Source organism: Microtus oregoni, unplaced genomic scaffold (assembly GCF_018167655.1).
Source record: "Microtus oregoni isolate MIOR12 unplaced genomic scaffold, Mior012 000006F_ref0000085, whole genome shotgun sequence".
NCBI classification, from domain to species: Eukaryota; Metazoa; Chordata; class Mammalia; order Rodentia; family Cricetidae; genus Microtus; species Microtus oregoni.
The window spans coordinates 42,281,260-42,303,925 of NW_024543065.1; the positions used below are offsets into that span (position 1 = coordinate 42,281,260).

The window sequence follows — 22,666 nt, forward strand, 5'->3', positions numbered from 1 at the left end:
AACAAGAGCCATTGTAAATGAAGCCTATGTAAAATGTAAATATGGAATGATTTGAACCTATAATTTTAAATCCACGTGCAGTACAAAGTAATTATTTTAAAGACAACAAATAATAAGCTACTTGCATGGCACCCATGCACTCAAAGAGGCAGCTAACATTCACTCCTCAAGTCCAAACATTTGTTTCTGTGGTTTGATTTTCCAAGGGATACAATAACACTTGGAAATACCATAACTTGGTTATTACTAAGTTTACAGAAAATTGAAAATAAACTCTACAGATATTACCAAACAAGTAGGTGCCTTTTAAATATATCAGTGAAGAAGATGTAGTCACCAATCAAAATAACTTTTCAATGTAGAAAATTAAAGCAGAAACAGGGAAAATTGTAAGATTTTAGCTATACTGACTATTGATATGAATGTATGAAAACTGAATAATAAATGTAATATTTAATATCCATAAATGTATCTGGCAAAAAATAAATGACTGTTTACCATGGGTCAATGCCAATCTAACAATTGAGAAGGCTAAAGAATTATAAATTAATGAAGCAATCAAACAAGCAATCATCAATAAATGCACCAGCAGCACAGACACTAAGGGCATCATTGAATAAATGGGACTTCCTGAGGCTGAGAAGCTTCTGTAAAGCAAAGGACACTGTCACTAAGACAAAAAGACAACCCACTGACTGGGAGAAGATCTTCACCAACCCTGCAACTGACAAAGGTTTGATCTCCAAAATATATAAAGAACTCAAGAAACTAGACCGTAAAAGGCTAATCAACCCAATTATAAAATGGGGCACTGATCTGAACAGAGAATTCTCAACAGAAGAACTTCAAATGGCCAAAAGACACTTAAGGTCATGCTCAACTTCCTTAGCGATCAGGGAAATGCAAATCAAGACAACTTTAAGATACCACCTTACACCTGTCAGAATGGCTAAAATAAAAAACACCAATGATAGCCTTTGCTGGAGAGGTTGTGGAGAAAGGGGTACACTCACCCATTGCTGGTGGGAATGCAAACTTGTGCAACCACTCTGGAAGGCAGTGTTTCGGTTTCTCAGGAAATTCGGGATCAACCTACCCCTGGATCCAGCAATACCACTCTTGGGAATATACCCAAGAGAGGCCCTATCATACAACAAAAGTATATGCTCAACTATGTTCATGGCAGCATTGTTTGTAATAGCCAGAACCTGGAAACAACCTAGATGCCCTTCAACGGAAGAATGGATGAAGAAAGTATGGAATATATACATATTAGAGTATTACTCAGCAGTAAAAAACAAGGACTTCTTGAATTTTGCATACAAATGGATGGAAATAGAAAACACTATCCTGAGTGAGGTAAGCCAGACCCAAAAAGAGGAACATGGGATGTACTCACTCATATTTGGTTTCTAGCCATAAATAAAGGACATTGAGCCTATAATTCATGTTCCTAGAGAAGCTAAATAAGGTGAATCCAAAGACAAACACATAGGCATCCTCAGGAATATTAACCTTCATCAGGCGATGAAAGGAGACAGAGACAGAGACCCACACGGGAGCACCGGACAGAAATCTCAAGGTCCAAATCAGGAGCAGAAGGAGACGGAGCACGAGCAAGGAACTCAGGACCATGAGGGGTGCACCCACACACTAAGACAATGGGGATGTTCTATTGGGATCTCACCAAGGCCAGCTGGCCTAGGTCTGAAAAACCATGGGATAAATCCGGACTAGCTGAACATAGCGGACAATGAGGAATACTGAGAATTCAAGAACAATTGCAGTGGGTTTTTGATCCTACTGCACGTACTGGCTTTGCGGGAGCCTAGGCAGTTTGAATGCTCACCTTACGAGACCTGGATAGAGGTGGGCAGTCCTTGGGCTTCCCACAGGTCAGGGAACCCTGATTGCTCTTCGAGCAGATGAGGGGGGGGGACTTGATCGGGGGAGGGGGAGGGAAATGGGAAGCGGTTGTGGGGACGAGGCAGAAATCCTTAATAAATAAATAAATTTAAAAAAAAATAATAAAAATAAAACCCATTTCAAACTGGCAAAAAAAAAAACAAAAAAAAAAAGAAGAACAACACTGATAAGCATGTTGCATTCACAATAGGTCTTACCTTTCCTAGGATACAACCAAGGGTTAAGTCAATAAGCTGTTCTGTTTGGGAAGTACTCTGGAGGCCCTAATGAATAACTTGGAGGAAGGTTTTCTATGACACTTTATTTTTTCTAACATAATGCAAGAGCATTTGGGGGATAACTATTCCTCCATGATGTATAATTACATGCTAATAGGGGTATGATAAGTATTTCAGTTACGATAATATGACAATATGCCTCCTTTAGCCTTTTCCAAGCATCTTTAGTACACTCTTTTCTTTTCCCTTCCTCTATATTTCTTTCCTATTCATCGCCAATTCTTATGTGGTGGCACCTGTATTTTACTACCTCTTTCTAGAGCTAGAGCTCCATTCAAGCTTCCTCAACCAAATTCATTTTTTTTTCAATTGTGGCCTGATTATTTTCCTTGAGGATTCTCTCAAGGTATGTCCTCAGAGCTAGTGTCCACAAGTAAAAGAGAAAACACAGCATTTGATTTAGGAAACCAAATTACCTCGCTGAGCATTGTTTATCTATTTTCATCTAGTTACCCGTGAATTTTTGACTTGAATGGCAATAAGGGACAGTTATGCCAGTGGGTACATGATAGTTTTGGGTCATACAATGCCTGTTTCTTACAACAAATCCCTTACCTCTGTCTGCAATTATTTCTGAGCCATTGTAGGAGGGGTTGTGATACCAATGTCCATTTTTACTTGCGCATTTCAGAGGGTCCTATGGATCACACATTTGACCAGTTGTGGAACTCTGTGCCCATCATATCTGCTGCAAACAGATGTTCTCTGCTGAGGGTTGAAAGATTAATTTATGATGAATAATCTGTGGGTATGATGATAAGTCTTTGGGTGTATGCTTTCTGCTGTAATGATTTATTAGAGTTGTGGTACTACACTCATCTCTGTGGAGCATGGCATGTCTATTCACAGTTAACTGGCAAAAATACTGGTGTCAGGTATATATTTAACTTGTGGAGTAAAACCTATGGTCAATGAAAATTTGATTAGACACTCTCACATTATTTCTTCCATAATGGACTAGTGGATATGTCTCTCCATCCACTCTATCTTTATCTCACAGGTGGATAGGGCAAGTGATTCCTTTTCGTCCTCCAACCTGATCATATGAAATTATGATACATTAAAGGTTACCAGTAGAGATTAAGCTTCCAGGTGACCTCTGTTCAATTTCGCCATGTTCTATGACCCAAGTATGTAGAGGAAAAAGAAGGAAAGTTCCTTACTGCAGAGTTCTAGAGAGAAACCAAGAGCCCTGGCATAACCTGAAATGATTAGGGGTCAATTAGACCCCACTGTCTAACATCTCTGACAAAGGGAGCCTGTGTCTGACACTGGGTATTTTCTTTCTTAACAGTTTCATCTATTGGGGGAATTATTAACCGAATCTAAAGGAACTCCAACTAAACTCTCAATTTATATCCATGTATATATTCAAGGAGGATCATAGAGTAAAAGTTTTCTTTATGATAGTTTTGAAAGTTATATAGGGCTAATTATCCCTCTGTTTATTCTTTGCTCTATCCTCTCCTTCCATCTGTTGTGCAATATTATTTTAAGATTTGTTATATTTGTTTATGCTCTCGTAAATTTATTTAATGATGCAAAGATGTGGTGCATTCTTTTATATTGCATTTGTTTAACTGCTTGAAGCTGTGTTACTTTGCCTGTCTAAATCACCTGATTGAAAAAATAAAGAGCTGAAAGGCCATTAGCAAGGCAGGAGAAAAGACAGGCAGGGTTGACAGGCACAGAGAATAAATAAAGGTGAAACCTGGAAGGAAGAAGAAAGAAAGAGAAAAGAAACTGCCAGCCACTGAGTCACACAGCCATCTCTAGAGTAAGAGTAAAAGCAAGATAACAGAAAGAAGAGGAGAAAGCCTACAGGGAAAACAGGCAATGGGATAATTTAAGGTAAGTAAATATGGCTAGAAATAAGGCAAACTAGGGCTGGGCATTGCTAAGTAATAATATGTATCTGTGTGAATTTATTTGTGATCTGGGTGGCTAGGCCACCATAAAGCAAAGAGCCAATAGAGAAAAAAACAACATGCATACATCCTGCCACTAACCTACTTCCTGTACTTTGATACTTCTTTATTCCATTATAGAAGGTTATTATACTTGCCATCCTTTTAATTGCACACACACACACACACACATCTGAGCTTTCAAGGATAACTCCTGAAATGAGATTAAAATATATGTTGATTCTAGGTATGGGTCAAGGTTAATGCACTCAGAATGAGTGTTTCCAGATATTTCCAATTTTTGTAGAATATGTCGTGTTACTCTCTCCTCCATGATGGAACCTAATGTGAAAGGAGCTGCTCATTTGGGGCCAATAATGAGGAACATGTGCAAAGAATGTATATTCCTTGCATAATTTCTCCCATTTGTATGCTGAAGCCTAATCTTCTAATACTTCTGAAATGCAATGACTGCCTCCCTTCAATGCTGGGAGACACGGCTGTGGAGGGCAGGCATACACAACATGTTACGTCAACATAAGAACAATTTGAAATTTAAGATTCCTCATGTTATTGAAAGTACTGGCTATCTTGTTCATTTTGGTTTAAAATGAAAAATATTGTCTGTGCTTTTTATTTTTGGTGTTAATTATATGAGATTATGAACTACAAACTTTATCATTTCTCGACACTCCATGACCACTGTGCCCCTTATATTTTACGTGTAATATAGAGGCTAATGGAGAATAGTGATTGGTGGTAGTGTAGCTAGGGTTTTCTGAGCCCATCTTGGAGATACTCCTGTAGTCCAAGAATAATTAAATGTGCAGTTTCTGGGAACTTTACCTTGAATTACATGAACAAACCACATAATAAATCTCATAAGGCACCACTGACAGAAAAAAAGGAGCAATGCTATTAAGCGTGGTGTGGTAAAACAATGGATGTAATTGTGATTACTAAACCAAAGTATGGATAAGAGGCTTCTTACATGAACTTGCGGAAATTTTATATAGCTTATTATCATCAAACAAAGCCTACATTTCTTTTTCCTTATCTCTCTTCTTTAGCATTAATTAATTAAAGATTAATACCAGAATGGGGTAAAGTATTTTGAAACCATTCCATTATCCACAACACACAGGAATGGGGAAAATCTGTGAGGAATAGAGAGATAAAACATTTTTTTTCTAACATCTTTTCAGAGACCTGAACACTTGACCAAACTCCTACAATATGAAAAAATAGAAGTTCCCCTTCTGGCGATAGTACTGATGTGGCAAACACATAACAGGAAGGACTTGCTCTCAGAATGAAAACCTTTCTGATAGTTCTGCAAAACATGGTCAGACTGCCCAAGGAGCACAAGAAAGAGCAATAGCAAGACTCATCATGACCCTGATGCTCAGAATGCTGTTGTGTATTGGTAAGACGTGAAGAGGGAGAGTAGACACTCATGTCTTTAGGGAACTCTCCTCCACAGCCAGGTCTGATTCCATACAGTAACTGGGGGTCCAACTTTTTTCTCAGATTGGAAAATGCTCTCAATAGGAATTTTCTTCCAGGTCTGAGTGTGGGACACAAGACTACAGTACTGGCAGGTAAGTGACTCCATCCCAGGATTTTATTTTTCACTCTGGAGACCAGAAATTACTTTTGCTTTCCTCTGAGTCAACTCTTCACAATGCATGTGGATAAAAGTGTTTGTGGATAATGCTATAATGTGTGTCAGTGCTCTATGCTAAGACCTGGGGTCTGAAGGGGAACTGTACAGACACTCAACCTCTCAACCTTTGATTTCCTTGCAGGAACGCTCCCAAAGCCCATCATCTGGGCAGAGCCACACTCTGTGATTGCCAAATACACACCTGTGACTATTTGGTGCCAGGGTTCCTGGGAGGCTGTGGAGTACCATCTATATAAAGAGGGAACCATAGATCCTTGGGACAGACAGCGCCCTCTGGAACGTGAGAACAAGGCTAAATTCCTCATTGAACACATGACAAATGACTTTGCAGGAATATACAAGTGTTACTATAGAAGCCGTGCTGGCTTGTCAGAGCACAGTGACACCCTGGTGCTGGTACTAACAGGTGAGTAGAGACTAAGGGGTCCCAGCACAGGCTCTCCCCTTAGAAAGAGTTCTGCTCTCAAGGGGAACTGCCCTCAGAGCCCAAGCCTGCAGGGCAATGTGGGTAGCTTGAGTTAATTTCACACACTTCCCCTTGTATCCTAGGAGTCTATGATAAACCAAGCCTGTCTGTCTGGCCCAGCCCTGCTGTGGCTTCAGGAGAGTCAATAACCATGCAGTGTAGCTCATCACTGGGATTTGACAGATTCGTTCTGATCCATGAGAGAAAACATAACTTCTCATGGACACTGAACTCACAACAACATGCCAAGATGTCATTCCAGGCTCATTTTGTTCTGGACTCTGTGACTGCCAACCACAATGGGACATTCAGATGTTATGGCTATTTTAAAAAAGATCCCCAGGTGTGGTCAACATCAAGTAATCCTATTAACATTCTTGTTTCAGGTAAGGACCCATGCGTTCTTAATGTATATGGTCACTAGGATATCTTCTCTTAGAAGGGCTCTATCCTACAATAAGACCAAGGAAACCGTAAGAAAGGATACTCTTCAGTCCAAAGTCTTTTACCTCTCATAGCGGAAAAACCATCAGCATCGACCTAAATTAACTGGGCCTAATGGGTCTCTCTGAGCCTTAATTTCCTCATCTATAAACTACCTGAGTAGTGAAATCAGTTCCATCTTTTTTAATAGTCAGGAAGGAGGCTGTGAGTGTAGTGGGCATTCAATAGGTGCTTGGGTAAATAATATCTTTCCCTCATGTGTGATGTCAATTTTGCCTAAGGACTGGAAAGGTACCAGAAAGTTCTTTTTTTTTTTTACTGAAAAACTTTCTGCCTCCTCCCTGCCTCCCATTTCCTTCCCCTACTCAGCTCCCCTCCCCCCACTCCTCTCCCCCTCCCCCCACTCCTTTCCCCCTCCCTCTCCAGTCCAAAGAGCAGTCAGGGTTTCCTGCCCTGTGGGAAGTCCAAGGTTCTCCCCACTCCATCCAGGTCTAGGAAGGTGAGCATCCAAACAGACTAGGCTCCCACAAAGCCAGTACATCCAGTAGGATCAAAACCCAGTGCCATTGTCCTTGGCTTCTCATCAGCCCTCATTGTCTGCCACGTTCAAAGAGTCTGGTTTTATCCCATGCTTTTTCAGTCCCAGAAGGAGAAGAAGTACACCAAGACCAGAAAGTTCTTATCGGAGTTTTGGTGACCCTATTCCTGCTTTTCTTCCTCCTGCTTCTTCTCATCTTATTAAGATACCAGTGTAAAGGCAAAAAGAAGAACGCAGGTAAGAAGAGTGTTAAGAGACATAGGTGTATGGATATTCTGGGTAGAGACAACACGTACTCTCCATATCTGCGCAAATTTCAAATATTTTCCACATCCTACATTATTTGTATGCTTACAGTATGTGTTTTTAACATTTCTTTTCTTCTTCTAAAAGTTTCTATTGGTGGAACCTTCTCTTCCTCCTAGCTGATGCTTTTTCATTTCATTGCAGGGGATCCACAGTCAACACTCAGAGATAGACTTCTTCAGAAGAGGTAACTCCTGCCCAGAGACCCAGCTTCCTACCTGCCTTATATCTCACTGCTACCTGATAATCCCTGTCTCCACAGATCCAATCCAGATACTGACAACAAGGAAGAAAACCTGTGTGAGAATAACAGATTTTTGAGGAGGGAGATGCTCTAGATTTCAGCCTCACAAGACTTATGGGGAAGGTCTGGGGTCAACATTCTGAAGGACCAAACCTTCACAATGGACCTACAGACTAGACCACACAACTCCCTGCTTCTCTGTCTCTTTTTGAGACAAGGCCTTGGGTCTGGGTAACTGAGGGAATCCCAGAGTCTGGGATTAAGAGATGACTCCTTTGTTCTGACATAACAGATGCTTCTGTGAAGGACACACAACCTGAGGAGAGAGTAGAGCTGGACAGTTGGGTGAGACTCTGCCCCATTTTCAGTGATAAGAACTTATTGCCCAATTTGGTTCAGCACTCCTTTCTGCCAGTAACAGCTACAGCTAATGTCTCCATTATGGAAGAATTTGCCTCTATGAACTATGCTTTCTCCTTCTTGGTTTCATTGTGACTATATGACCCTTTTGTTATGTTTCCTTTCTGAATGTGTGTCATGTCTGTTGCTTAGCATATGCCTAAAGACCCAAAATGACACATGAGTCACAGACTCCTCATTCCCTTAGATCCTTGTATAATCATTCACAAAGAGCTTCTAATTTTTTAGCTCATGGACAATTTTACTAGAGTTTAAAAGAAAACAACAGCACAGGTAGCCTATAAATCTCAGCTGCTGCCTGGAGGAAGGGGAGAGGAAATTGGAGAAGTTGGGGAAAAGCCATGTTGGAGTAGAGCCAGAATGAAGACGAACTATGTGATTGCTGGCAGCCACAAGGCAAGCAGGGAAGCTTTATAGAAAGACTAAAGAATCCCAAAGTGTTGGGGAAAGCATGTTTAGAACAGATATACAAAGAAATAATAGAAATGTTATGCAAAAACTCAGAAAATAGACACATTTGCAAAATGCATGATTGCAACACTACTACACAGAGCACACTACTACACAGAGCATACTACTACACAGAGCATAATTTTGTTTTTGCCTTTCATAAGGACTGCAAACACAGCAAGGGACGGAATCCTTCACCCACTCTAAGTTCACCTCAAGGCTAGGAAATGAGATGTGTATATCTGAAGAATGTTAGCAGTATGATGTGCTATTAGGGAAAAAGAAGCAGAGAAAATGGTTACGGAACGTAAGGTACACAGGGTATGTGTAATCACAAGGAATGACATTGACTAGGTATCTTCTGAGAAGAAGCTTGAAGATGTCTGCAGGTCATCTAATAAATGAGCACATGCCAGCAAAATTACAGCAGATTCAAAAGTCTTCAGACTCAGACAGGAAGATGAGTATGTAATAATATATTTTCTAATAATATGTTAGAAAAAAAGGAGTCTGTGTGAGGATAAATGGACAGAACTAGGGAAAGGATATTTGTAGACTCCCCAAGGACTAAGAAAGCTCCTGGAGACCCCATTAGTTATGATACATGACTTAAATTTCTAAAAATCTCTGTCTGAATGAGCTCCTGCATGGGACCAGGGGTCACTTTATCTATCCCTTTATCTCTTGCTGCAGAAACCACATGGTCAAGATCCCCAGCAAATTGTTTATGCCCAAGTGAAACCCTCCAGACATCAGAAAGCAGGGCTTACCTCTCCTTCTCCACTGTCAAGAAAAGAGTTGGACATGAAGAACAATCAATCCGGAGAGAACAGAGAGGTTCACCCACAGGTGAGTCCTGCTCATTTCAGTTTTCTATATTGCTAATGCCAAGCACATACCATCATTCAGCTCTGTCCCACTCTAGGCTACTACCTCTAAGGAACCCCAGGATGTGATGTATGCCCAGTTATGCAGCAGGACACCAGAATAGAACAACTGCTGAGACCAGTAAGCAGCCAGCAATGGAAGAAGTCTCTGATCCCATATTCCATGGACAGAAACTAGGGGACATATGAGATACTATTTGTCCCCAGTGGAGTTCATCTAATGAATGCCAGCCATGATACATACCTCATGTATTATCAGCAGGTTCTCAGAACTTTGGGGACTCCTTGATTCTTTGATCAGAGACAATTATTGTCCTTACATTTTGTACATAAAGCCAAAGCCTTCTCAATAAACAAAGTAATGACAAATAAAGTGAGAAAATGTTACTTGAATGACAATTTAACCATAACACATTGATTTTTGAAACTGGAACTTTCAGAATTGTGAATAAATGCATCTTCAAAATCAATGGCTTCATCTATTATAATGACAATACAGAATGTTAAATTAACAAGCTATACCAAATGAAGGAAATGGTGATGTAAGAGAAGCATTGGCTTGCGTGATGGCCAGTCATCCTATATAATCAGGAGGCACCACAAATAGAAGGCCTTATCTATTACTATTAAAGTCCTTGGGTTTATTCCTTGAATAGACGGAGACAGAAACAGAGACAAAATGAAAGACAGCAGCAGAGAGATAGGAGATAGGGAGAGAGTTTGTGGTGCTGCTTATATACTCTTAGATGTGTGGTGTTCGACTGGAGTCTGATCAACTTACCAAGACTCATGTCCTTAAAGAAAACTGACTTTTCCCCTATCCGAAGTTATCAATTGTCAAAAGCTTCTCAGGCATGGACTCCATGTCCACCTCCCTCTCCATGTTGGGATTTGATCTGGCTTGAGGTTGTACAAGTCTTTTTCATATTGTTATAACCACTGTGCATTCACACCTATCGCTGTCCTGCTATGTCTAGAAAATACTATTTTCTTGTAGTCATCCACTGCCTTTGTCTCTTATATCTCTCTCTTCTTCTGCAATGATCCATGAACTGTGGGTTGAGGGGGTGTGACATTTCTACCCCAAGTAGGTATCAAATCCAGGCAGCTCATTGTCTAGATGTAAGGCTTGTCTCCATGCTGGAATACTGACTGACTTCACCTTGTGTGGGTCTTCTGCCAGCAACTCACAGATACTGTGACTTAAGGGGAGAAATGTTCCTGTTACAACCAATAGACAACAGACACTATTTCACATCACAAAACAGTGGCAGTCCTGTAGCTCTCACAATCATCCCTTGTCTTCCACAATGTCATATGAGCCTTCTGAAGAGGAACAGGTGATAGAAACATTCTATTTAGTTTGTAGAACAAATTTTCAAAGTCCCATAACCCTATTTCAAAAAATTTGTAGATTGTTTTTGTTAAGACAAAAATATTTAATATATAACAGCCTGTTTTCAGACTGGCAGCACTTACAGTTTCAAAGACCTAAACACATAGAAATCCCTGAGTCAGTTCAGGTGAATCATCTTGCTTTGCATATCTACTGCTCTAGGGCATATCCAGTATAACTCCCTGTTTAATGTGTTATTTATTCAGCAAACTCTGAGCATAATGTAAGAAGGGGCCTCTGATCTGTTGCCAAATTTCCTGTTTAGTTGAAGCTTATCAGTCTCTTTAAGTTTACATTATACTAATTATCCTGTTCAAGTTTGCTTAATGGCAGACGTTCCAAGAAGATCCTGGAGATATGGCCTTATTGAGAAAGTTTCTAGCATCTTCATTTTTATTACAGTCTCAAAGACATAGGGATATTTTCTGAATAAGGTCAGATAAAATTTTCTCCCTAAAAGCAGGACGGGTATGAATTTAGGACTTCCCTAAAGAAACTCAGACAGAATTTTCTCAGGGAAAGACATTAAATAAATTATAATGTAGAAAACCTCCAAACATGCAACATGCAGAGACCAAAAGCAAAAGTGAGAAACAACATGACATAATAATATTTGGCTCAGCTGTGCTGGAATTGTGTCAAAGAGATATGCTACCTTCATGACTCTCGTCATTTCCAGTGGACATGGTTGTATCAGTAGGCTAACCCTGCTTAAACTCATAGATATGTGACACACACACACACACACACACACACACACACACATTATAAAATAAGTTTCCATATAGCTTTATCAAAATATTTTGAAGTTTTGATATAATTACATCATTTTGTCATTCCCTTTCTTCCCTAAAACCCTCCCTTATATTCCTCCATTATCTCTTTCAAATCCATGACTATTTATTAATTTTTATTGCATACATAAATGTATATTGTATACATATATATTGCAAAATATAACCTGCTCAGTCCATATAATCCTATACTTGTATACATGATTTCAGACCTGACCATTAGGGATCAGATAACTAATTGGTGTGCTTTTCCCCAGAGAAGACTATTTCTCACATTTTCAGCATTTCTCAGTTACCAATAGTTCTTTTTAAATGTGTGTATGTGGGGATGGGGCCTCATGAGTTCTTCCCCAACCACTTTGTCATATATACTGGTGTTATACATGTTAGAATAATGTTTAGGAAATTATGCTAGTATGACTTTATGGGTGTAGCTTCTGACATTACTAGGAAGCAAAATCTCACAGAAAACTCACTTGTTTTCTTGTCCTTACAATATTTACACCCCCACCACTTCTGCAACACTCATGAGTCTTAGGTTCACAAAAAACAATCAAAATTAGATTCTTGGTGTTAGATCTCTCCAGAACATAAATTAAGTACCAGATGGCTCCTAACCTAATGCATCTGACCAGGAGAGCATCCTGGAGACCACAGGGCCAATGAAACATTTGAGGACAGATGACAAATTTGTCAAAAGGAGCCATTGTAAATGTAAGAGTAAGCCAAGGACTTGGGGAGACATCTAGATTCTAACTCAAGACAAGACTTGGGTCAATAGCAAGGATACAGTATCACTGGCCCCAACATGCTTCTCTTATATTACAGACTTTATTATATGTTCATTTTCAGCCTGTCAGCAAGAACCCAAATTTGTTTTTTTAAGATATGTTAAAAGTCACACCTGTAGTAGGAAACAGGATGATATTGTTTTGCAGTGCTTGAGGACTGTTTTCATCATTTAGGGCCATGGTTTTTTTTTCAGTAAAAGATGATATGTAAATGTTTAGTCACATGAATGGGGGACATTTTGTTTGGACTAATCATCCAACTGATCAGTCTAAATGCTATAATACAGACTTTAGCACAAGTAAGTCCTCTTTAGAGAGCACTGACAATGGAAATTATAGTCATATATAGATGAAAAGGGGGTATCTTTTATATTGATAACTAAAGTTGATATTTTGTACCCAGAATGATGCTAGCCATACCAATGGTTTAGAATATAAACTCTGGCTTCATATGGTGCATTGTTGCTGCCTATTTGATCATACTGTGTGAAAATATATTGCTGTTTTATTTTGATTGGTTTAATAAAGAGCTGAATGTCCAACCCCAAAATGGTGACCGTAACTGTGAGGACAAACTTTGTTGGGAGAGGGAACATTGTCCTCTAGAATTGCTTCCAGCTGTCATGGAGAAAAGGAGGCGTAAAGAGGCTGTGGGTAACAACAATGAAACGGTGTCTTTGCAAAACAGTAGGGAAGTTCCATCTATAAACTCGCAAACAGTTATGACACCATGCTCAAGACCAGTACATACTTAAGACCAGACAAAATTCCATCAGGAATATGGAGGTTGACATGAAGGTTCATCCCTAGTCAAGAAGTTCTAGACAATTGATAGCTGCTGGGAGAGGAACAATCAATTTTAAGGGTGTTGCTATTGGTAAGTTTACCATTCTCCATGGAAGGCCACATATCCAACAATATATGGTCTTCGCAAATTGAAATCCATGGATATGGATTTTAAAAAAGAGAACACAAAGTTGTGTCAAAATAGGTATCAGTTGTGTCAATATGAGTATAGGAAGGACCAAAGAAGAGTTGGGGCAGGGGTAAATATGATCAAATAACGTTGTATGAAATTCCCAGAGAAGTAATATAAATAAAATACAAAGAATCTAGGTTGTAGGTGGCTATGTTTTCTATATTTTCTTATATGTAATTCTGAGAATAAATATTATATGTGCCACACATGGAGTGAGTGAAGGTAAAGAGGAAGCTTCCTGAATACTCTTGACTCTCTTACTATCTGAATTATAATGTGATTTATGCTTTATCTAGATGTTCTAATGGCTTCAGAAGATAAAATCTAGCACAATCAATCCTTCATGTTTCCTTCAGCACTCACAGGGATATGTAGTGATGCAAATCCATTGTCATCCTGTTACTTCCTGAACCTTGGCATAGGGGAACACCATTAATCTTCGATTTTTAAGTCTTACAGCTTTCATGTTAATGATTGTTACTTCATGTGTCTTGTGCATAAGTGCTCTATCATATCAGCCTTATTTCAGGGGCAGACAAAGGCAGGACTCAAGGTTCAGTGTCTTAACCTGAGATTCATTCCAGTGCTCAGCTAATCTCTTTTGCAATTTCTACATCTACAACACCATTGAACTAAACTTTAAATTCTTCCACAGGGAAAAAGTGGTATCAAGGCCATTTTCTACACAGGTAGTATTTCCATAAAATCTTCCTTCTTCTTGCTTCATTCCTTTTTCAGTCTCTATTCCCTCCTTTTCAGGAGAAACAGAGTAAGAATGAGCAGTTTATTGTTCCTGGAAATCGAGTCCAATTTCCTCTTTGTTCACTTGCTGGAATCTGAGATGCAGAAAATAGAAATGAATAGTCCATTTAGGTCACATGCTGCCCCCAAAACTTCTGATGTTGAATTTTAGAATCAGTGAGGGATGATGACAAGGCCCCAAACCAGCAGATGAACCCAAGAGATTTTGTTCCCTTAGTTCCCACACGAGAGAAGAGGAATAATTTACTCACAGTTTTTCAGTCTGGTTCTGCACATGAGGGGCAATTTTTTGAAGAGTTTATTAGATATGAGGAAAGCAGAATGAGAGAAATGTGGCCAATGTGTTTGTTTTCATTCCTCTTAAAGAATGTCGTTTGAGGTTTGTCAGTGACCAGAACCTACTTCAATACTTAATGTTGAACCTTTAGGGTCATAGAATGCCTTTATGTAGTTTTCATAAAGGAGGTTACTTTCTTCTTGTATTTCAATATGTAATGAGATAATAGGAATACTGTAGAGAGATCTATGTGAGTGAGAGACCAGGAGAGTGCTCCATCTCTCATCTGCTGAAACTGATTCCAACCCCATCCCTAATGAGTCTGTCCTGATCCCTGTCTATATCTCTCTTTATACATAGATGCCTCATTGCAGTCAGCCAAGGAGTATTTGGGCAGTTCCCTATCCATTGTTCTGTAATCTGACACCCATTCTCATGTTCCATCTCTCTTTAAAAATATTTGTGATGGAAACATAATTCTATCACTTTTCTCTTCCGTTCCTCCTCCCAGTCCCTTTTGTTATAAGCTTTTGCATATCTCCCACCCTCTTAATTTAATAGCATCTTTCTTTGATTTTTATTGTTGCAGTGTGTATATCTGTATATGCATATATATATGTATATACTATATATACACATATCCATAAAACTGAGTGTTTATATATAATATTTATAAACACTTTTTTCAGAGTATTCACGTGTGTGTGTGTGTGTGTGTGTGTGTGCTTTCAGGACTTTGCATTGTAAAACCAATAAGTCTAATTTTTCATTATAGTTCATCATGATCCATCATTATGTAGGATAATCCTCAGTCATGGCTTGAATGTTTCTTTAGTCACAACCCATGAAATATATATGAGGCATTCTTACATTTGGCAGTAAGGTACAATGGATCACTCAGGGATGACCATACACTGGAAGAGTTCCTGAAAGAGCCATAGTTCTATGTTTCCCTTTCTGGATCACAGGGCCAAGCAAGAAGATGGCCTGGAATGTCCCACTGTGGCTTTTCACTATAGGCAGCCAATGTCTCTAAGGCAGCCCATCCTTGGAGGGATAGAACATTTCCAACTGGTGGTTAGATATGCAAGATGAGGCCATAGTCTCTCCTGACCATCGCCACTGGATGATCATTATCATTGCAGACAGAGGTTTCTTGTGTAAAGCTGGAAAAAAGAGGGAGAGACAGTTCCTTACCAGTGTTCATGGACTCCTCAGTGATTACTTTCTGTTTCTTTTTCTGTGATCTCTCTCTGTCCCATTCCCTCTCCATCTCCCTTTTCTCTTCCTTTGTGCCTCTTACCCCTCCCTCTTTATTTCTACAATATCCTTTAAAATAACTTTTATTGAAATATATATAAATTTTATGTAGCAATTGAGTTCATCGTTTAATATTTATATGTATACATAATGCATTTCATATTGTTTTGAAATATTTAAATTTTTGAAACTAAAATCTAATTCCATTATTTCATGGCTTTTTTATTTAATTGTTATATACACACAGGTAACCTTTCACATAATTATACTATTATCCTCTCTTGCTTCTCAACTTCCACTCTCCCATTCATTTTTCTAATTTATCTTCTTTCTGCTTTTCTTTATTTTTTTTCCTATTTTTGGTAAATCATTGGATTTAATTAGAATAACTTATTATTTTGTTTTTGTTATCATACACAATGATGGAGTTTATTTTAACATCCTCATACAGTTCATTTTGTTCATTTCCTTTCCACTTGCTTGCCTTGTTCCATCTTCTGCTTGTCCTTCCCAACCCCATCAATTGTTCTTCCATGTCATTTGCATTCCCACCTCTTTCCCAGTCCCTTTCTGTTAAGCTCTTTTCCTTTCTTCTTTTATTATTTCATTACTTTTAAAAAATACCAATCCAAATTCCCTCCTCCCACTCCCTCCCTGCTCTTTTCCTTTCTAATGATCACTTACTTTATAATTTATAACTCCCCCATCTTATGTACAGAATATGATTTCATTCTGAGTTATTCACTTTGTTTTTCCTCTTTCACCATATCAATGTTAATCAATCTCTCTTTTCTAAGTACAAAATATTCCGTAAACATGTTTGCTTCCCTTAAGTCAGAATGATCTCCCACTTCTTCTTTCTGTTAGTATGTGTACTACTCAAATTTTATCTTCTCCCTGAAGCTCTGAAATATACAACACCTGTCATTATTTCTCCATATTTTCTTTCACATCATCTGTTTAGACTTCTGAACTTTTGCATCTTTTCTCTTCCCACACATGTCATGCTTTCCAATTTCTCAGCCCTTTATATTTCTTATTGTAACTCAGTTCCACTTCTCTCACTCACTGTGGGTGTGTATAGTTTCACATTTCTGTTCTATTTCTATCTGATTATCCCTGGGTGCACCTCTATGGGATATTTTCTTCAGTCATTCCAGGATGTCCGAATAACCTTAAACACGGACTGAAAACAACTCGGAGAATTAGAGAACCTACAATGATTGGTGCTCTACTCATTTACTCAAGAATAATTGGTCAACCATAAGAAATGAAGAGCTGTAAAATTAGTCAGAAAATCTATGGATGCCATCTGTAACCAGGCTTCAGGAGTCATGAGGAACCCGCTCCACTCAGCACTTAAATTCAGGTCAGACACATGGATAACCAGGAAAGGAGAATACCTCCATATACTAAATAACCAAATACTTTAGTAAATTTAAACAGGGGCAGCTAAAGTGTTTATGTTCTAGTTGTAATTGTTTCAGAACTACAAGTTATGCCCATTTCAATTTTTTCCCATGGAGGGACCATCAATTGACCTGTACTGAGTATTCGTACCATGGGAGAAAACAAACAGACAAAAATCAGACAAATGAAAGGCTAAACTCGGGGACAGCCAAGATGCAGCTCATGCAACTGTGGCAGAGACTTGACCACCATTCCTTGAAATTCAGGTGTGGCCTCAGATGTTTTTTCCAAGCTTCATGCTTTGCAAGATCTAGACCTCTGAAAAGGCAGAGGGCCAAGAGGATTTTGAGTTCTGCTACAATCTCATGGGAAGGTAAGCCTAGAATGCATGTGGCTGGAAGTCTAGCAGCTGAAGAATCCATTTGGCCCACCCTGCTGAGACCTGTCAAGATGTGTTCGGAAGGAATATATACCGCTTTCTTTCTCTTATCTCCTTTTTAATTTTGCTTTTTCTCCTCCTAAGAGGGTCCAATATATTATTGTATTCTGGCTTATAAAACAATTGACAGGGATTTTATCTCTCCTTTTTGAAGGGTCTTCATACATTAGTTCCTAAGCATATAAAGTTTCATATGTATTATTTTGAATATTTTTTAGTTTTACTTTAGATCTTAGCAAACATCTTGAGAATTGTGAAAAAATGCTTTGTCTCAGAGGGCTGATTAGAACCCATATTAATTCCACTCTCTCACTTATGGTTATGAACCCTTGGGTCAGAGGCCCAAGTATCTTGAATCCCTAATTTCAATTTAAAGAAAGTGCTCTTACCTTCCCCAAGGATGGAGTCCCTCATATTGGATACCAGCTGTGAGATTCCCTGCAAACTCTAAGGCGATCAGAAAAATCGTGAAAGGCAAGAATGAAACCTGTAACAACATCACTTATTTAGCCAGATTAGTTCAAACTTCTATAGCCCGACACCAAGTGGTTTATTATGACAGTATATAAACACAGTATAATTTGGAAAAATGTTGCCTCATATAATAAAATACCTGGTGCACAAAGAGAAATAAATACATAAGAACTCAGCTCAAAGTAAAAAAACTGTTATTTCTTCTAAGAAGATGGGTACTAGTTTGCATGTATTAGATTAAGGGCCTAGGGCAGTATCTGTCATGGTCTTGGTAATACAAATATCTTAGAAGTTATTTAGGCTATCAGCCACCTCTGGTTCTGGTTGGGGGAACCTTTAGATATATAAATAATTTAAGGGTCAACTAGACTCTTATGTGTCCCTGATCTTGACTATAAGAATTTGATATAACCTGGTCCTTTACATAATGAAGACCATTAGGATATTAATCATCTCCAATTCTAAGACTTCTAGGTGAAAACAGGTTATATATCTTTTCATTAAAAAGACAGCAATGCATACTTAACATTCCTGGTTTCCTTAGTAATCTGTATGCTCAAATACCTTTGTGCTCCCAACATGTAGCCACAGAGAAAAATTAAATAGAACATTAGCTATAAAATAGAAGTAATTGGAAATCATGATGTTCATCAAAGTAAGACAGACTCAGAAAGTTAAATACTGCATGCTTTTGTACATAACAGCTAGATTTAAAGTTGTTTCTTTGTTTTTTTTCATGTTTTATTAACATTTTAGCTCACCACAAAAAGTATTAGGTTTACTTATGGTGTGTATATACATATGTGTCATATCATGTGTGTGTGTGTGAGAGAGAGAGAGAGAGAGAGAGAGACAGAGACAGAGAGAGACAGAGAGAGACAGAGAGAGACAGAGAGAGACAGAGAGAGACAGAGAGACAGAGATTACATAAAAGGTCATGCTCAACCTCCATAGCGATCGGGGAAATGCAAATCAAAACAACTTTGAGATACCATCTTACACCTGTCAGAATGGCTAAAATCAAAAACACCAGTGATAGCCTTTACTAGAGAGGATGTGGAGTAAGGGGTAACTCCTGGTGGAAATGCAAACTTGTGCAGGCACTATGGAAAGCAGTGTGGCGGTTTCTCAGGAAATTTGGGATCAACCTATGCCAGGACCCAGCAATACCACTCTTGGGAATACACCCAAGAGATGCCCTATCATATTACAAAAGCATTTGCTCAACTATGTTCATAGCAGCATTATTTGTAATAGCCAGAACCTGGAAACAACCTAGAAGCCCTTCAATAGAAGAATGGATGAAGAAAATGTGGAATATATACATATTAGAGTACTACTCAGCGGTAAAAAAACAATGACATCTTGAAGTTTGCATGCAAATGGATGGAAATAGAAAACACTATCCTGAGTGAGGAAACCCAGACCCCAAAAGATGAACATGGGATATACTCACTCATAATTGGTTTCTAGCCATAAATAAAGGACATTGAGCCTAGAAATTGTGATCCTAGAGAAACTAAATAAGAAGGTGACCCCAAAGAAAAACACATAGTTATCCTCCTGGATATTGGAAGTAGACAAGATTGCCAGGTAAAAATTGGGAACTTGATGGTGGAGAGGGATGGGGGTAAGGGGAAATGGGGAGAGAAAGGTGAGAAGGGGAGGATGCGGGGAGCTTGGGGGAATGGGATGGTTGGGATAAAGGAAGGGTGGATATGGGAGCAGGGAAGTATATATCCTATTTAAGGGAGCCATCTTAGGGTTGGCAAGAGACTTGGCTCTAGAGGGGCTTCCAGGTGTCTAGGGAGATGTCCCCAGCTAGATCCTTGGGCAGCTGAAGAGAGGGAACCTGAAATGGCCCTATCCTATGGCCATACTGATGAATATCTTGCATATCACCATACAACCTTCATCTGGCGATGGATGGAGATAGAGACAGAGACCAACATTGGAGCACGGGACTGAGCTCCCAAGGTCCAAATGAGGAGCAGAAGGTGGGAGAACATGAGCAAAGAAGTCGGGACCGCGAGGGGTGCACCCACCCACTGAGACAGTGGTGCTGATCTAATGGGAACTCACCAAGGCCAGCTGGACTGCAACCGATGAAGCATGTGATCAAACCGGACTCCCTTTATGTGGCTGACAATGAGGGCTGATGAGAAGCCAAGGACTTCATGCACTGGCTTTGTGGGAGCCTAGCCTGTTTGGATGCTCATCTTTCTAGACCTGGATGGAGGGGGGAGGACCTTGGGCTTCCCACAGGGCAGGGAACCCTGACTGCCCTTTGGACTGGAGAGGGAGGGGAAAGGAGTGGAGGGAGGGGAGAGGAGTGGGGGGAGGGAGAGAGGTGGGGGAGGGGGAAGGAAATGGGAGGGGGAAGGAGGCAGACATTTTTTCAATAATTTAAATAAATAAATAAAAGTTATGAAAATAAAGAAGGGATTTTTATATTTGTTTTTTTTAATTTAAGGGCAATTTTGTAATTCATACACAGTACTTTGACCATATTCAAAGCTTACTCCTCTCCCTAACTCCTCACACATCTAAGAATGGGGGCCAATGAGGCCCTTCTACCCTCCATTCTGGAATGCTGATTGTCTATTTGGATGCATACCTTCCTAAGCCTGGATGGAGGGGGGAGGACCTTGGACTTCCCACAGGGCAGGGTACTTGCTGTCCTCTCTTAGGACTGAGTGGGGGGGGGAGGTGAGTGGGGAGCAGGAGGGAAGTGGGAGGAGGGGAGGAAGTGGAACTTTTGATTCCAACTATTTATAAAGTAATAAAAATTTTTAAAAAGGAGTGAGTAAAGCAAGATGAGCATGGGGATTCATCCTTGATTTCTGCTTTCTAAGTATGGATGCAATGTGACCAGTTTTCTGTCTTGAGTGACTCTCTTTGTGACTCACCCACAATGGTGGAACTGTGAGTCAAGCAAACCTTTCCTCCATTAAACAATAAAAATAAAAAATGGCTGAAGACAAATGTGGTAGTGTACACCTATATTCTCAACATTTGGCAGGCAGATGAAGGAGGAGGAACTCAAGTTTGAGGCCAGATTGTGCTTCATAAAGGGGTTTCAGACTAACTGGACTACAAAACAACCCCTTAAAGGAAAAAAGGAAGTTTAAGATAAAAACAAAGGAGACTGAAATTTGAGAACTGCTAGACGTTGGTTTGTGAAAAAGCCTGCTTTCTCATCTGAAATAGAAACAGATGAATTCATGGTATTTTCTAAAACTCTTCCCAAGAGCAACTAAAAACTAAGTAGTTCAACAAGAAACTGTTCCTTTTTCTTATGTAGTAACAGATGAACAAATCTTGTGGTCAGGAACTCATACCTCACACACCCTGTGGGTGTTAGTCTCTTACAAGTATCTGTTGTTGAGAAAGGACATGGCCAAGAAGCCAGCTGGGCTGAAGCTATAACAGCATGTGGCCACACAGGACAGGGCCTTCCTATGTCTCAATGAGTCCTGGAATGAAAGTGAGTTAGCAAGATAGACAAGGCTCCCACAAAACTAAACCTGCTCCTAACATGAAGACTAGGTGATTTTAGTGGCAGCCAAGGGTAGTCTAATCTCTTGACCAGGCAGAGAGTGAAGGCTGGCCCTAATGCTCTGAAGAAAGAGAAACAGAGTGAAAAGTCTAATGATCCTCCTTCATCCCTGTTAACTGATCCTCCCCTTTTCACTTCTTCTGGCTCTTTTTTTTTATAACAAATTTGCTCACCTCAAGAAGGAAATCTACAACAGACCAATGGATGTTTGCATTAAAATCCAACTTTGTGAACCAATTAGTTAATTGTGGCTACTACCTGCACTGTGTATAAGGAGTTACTTATACAAGCAAATGATAACTCAAAAGCATCCCTGAAGGCACAGCTCAACAAGGGTGCATATCATAAAGCAGAAATCCTAGAGCTCTCTGAACAATTTTCTGAGAAATCTCCCCTTATAACTTAAAAGACCCAGTTCCTTAATTTTCCTACAGAGTTGGGAAGAGGTGATAGTAAATCTTACAGAGTTCATCTTCCTAGATCATGGGAAGTTTTTTTTTTTTTTTTTTTTTTTTTTCCCCTGAGTCTCCTGAGCCTCTCTACCACCCACTTTGGGCCAAGCATGTTTCAATTAAAAGAAATTGTTATAAAAGAGAGAGAATATCCAAATTAACAAAATCAAAAATGAAAAGTGTAACTTATATAACAACGGACACTGAAGAAATCCAGAGAATCATCAGGTCACTTATCCAAATCCTGTATTAAACAAAATTGGCAAGTGCAAAAGAAATGGACACCCAGAACTGGGCTGAGCTCCCAAAGTCCAGCTGAAGAATGGAAAAAGTGAGAATATGAACAAAGAGGTCAAGACTATGATGGGGATACTCAATGAAACAGCTTACGTGAGCTAATAGGTGCTCACCAACACTGGCAGGACAAAGAAGGATCGAGCATAGGACCAAACTATGACCTCTGGATGTGGGTGACAGTTGTATGGCTGTGGTAGACTGTGAGGCCACTGTCAGTGGGACC

The 22,666-nt window shown here is 39.5% G+C and overlaps 1 protein-coding gene across 1 annotated transcript; it reads left to right on the forward strand.

The window, feature by feature from the left end:
* The first annotated feature begins 5,503 nt into the window (after positions 1–5,503).
* Positions 5,504–9,669, forward strand: LOC121449823 (leukocyte immunoglobulin-like receptor subfamily B member 4). Its single transcript, XM_041654495.1, is given in 8 exon segments — positions 5,504–5,537; positions 5,677–5,712; positions 5,920–6,204; positions 6,348–6,680; positions 7,355–7,483; positions 8,089–8,141; positions 9,360–9,425; positions 9,592–9,669. Coding segments are annotated over 8 exon segments (1,014 nt in total).
* The last annotated feature ends 12,997 nt before the right edge of the window (positions 9,670–22,666 follow it).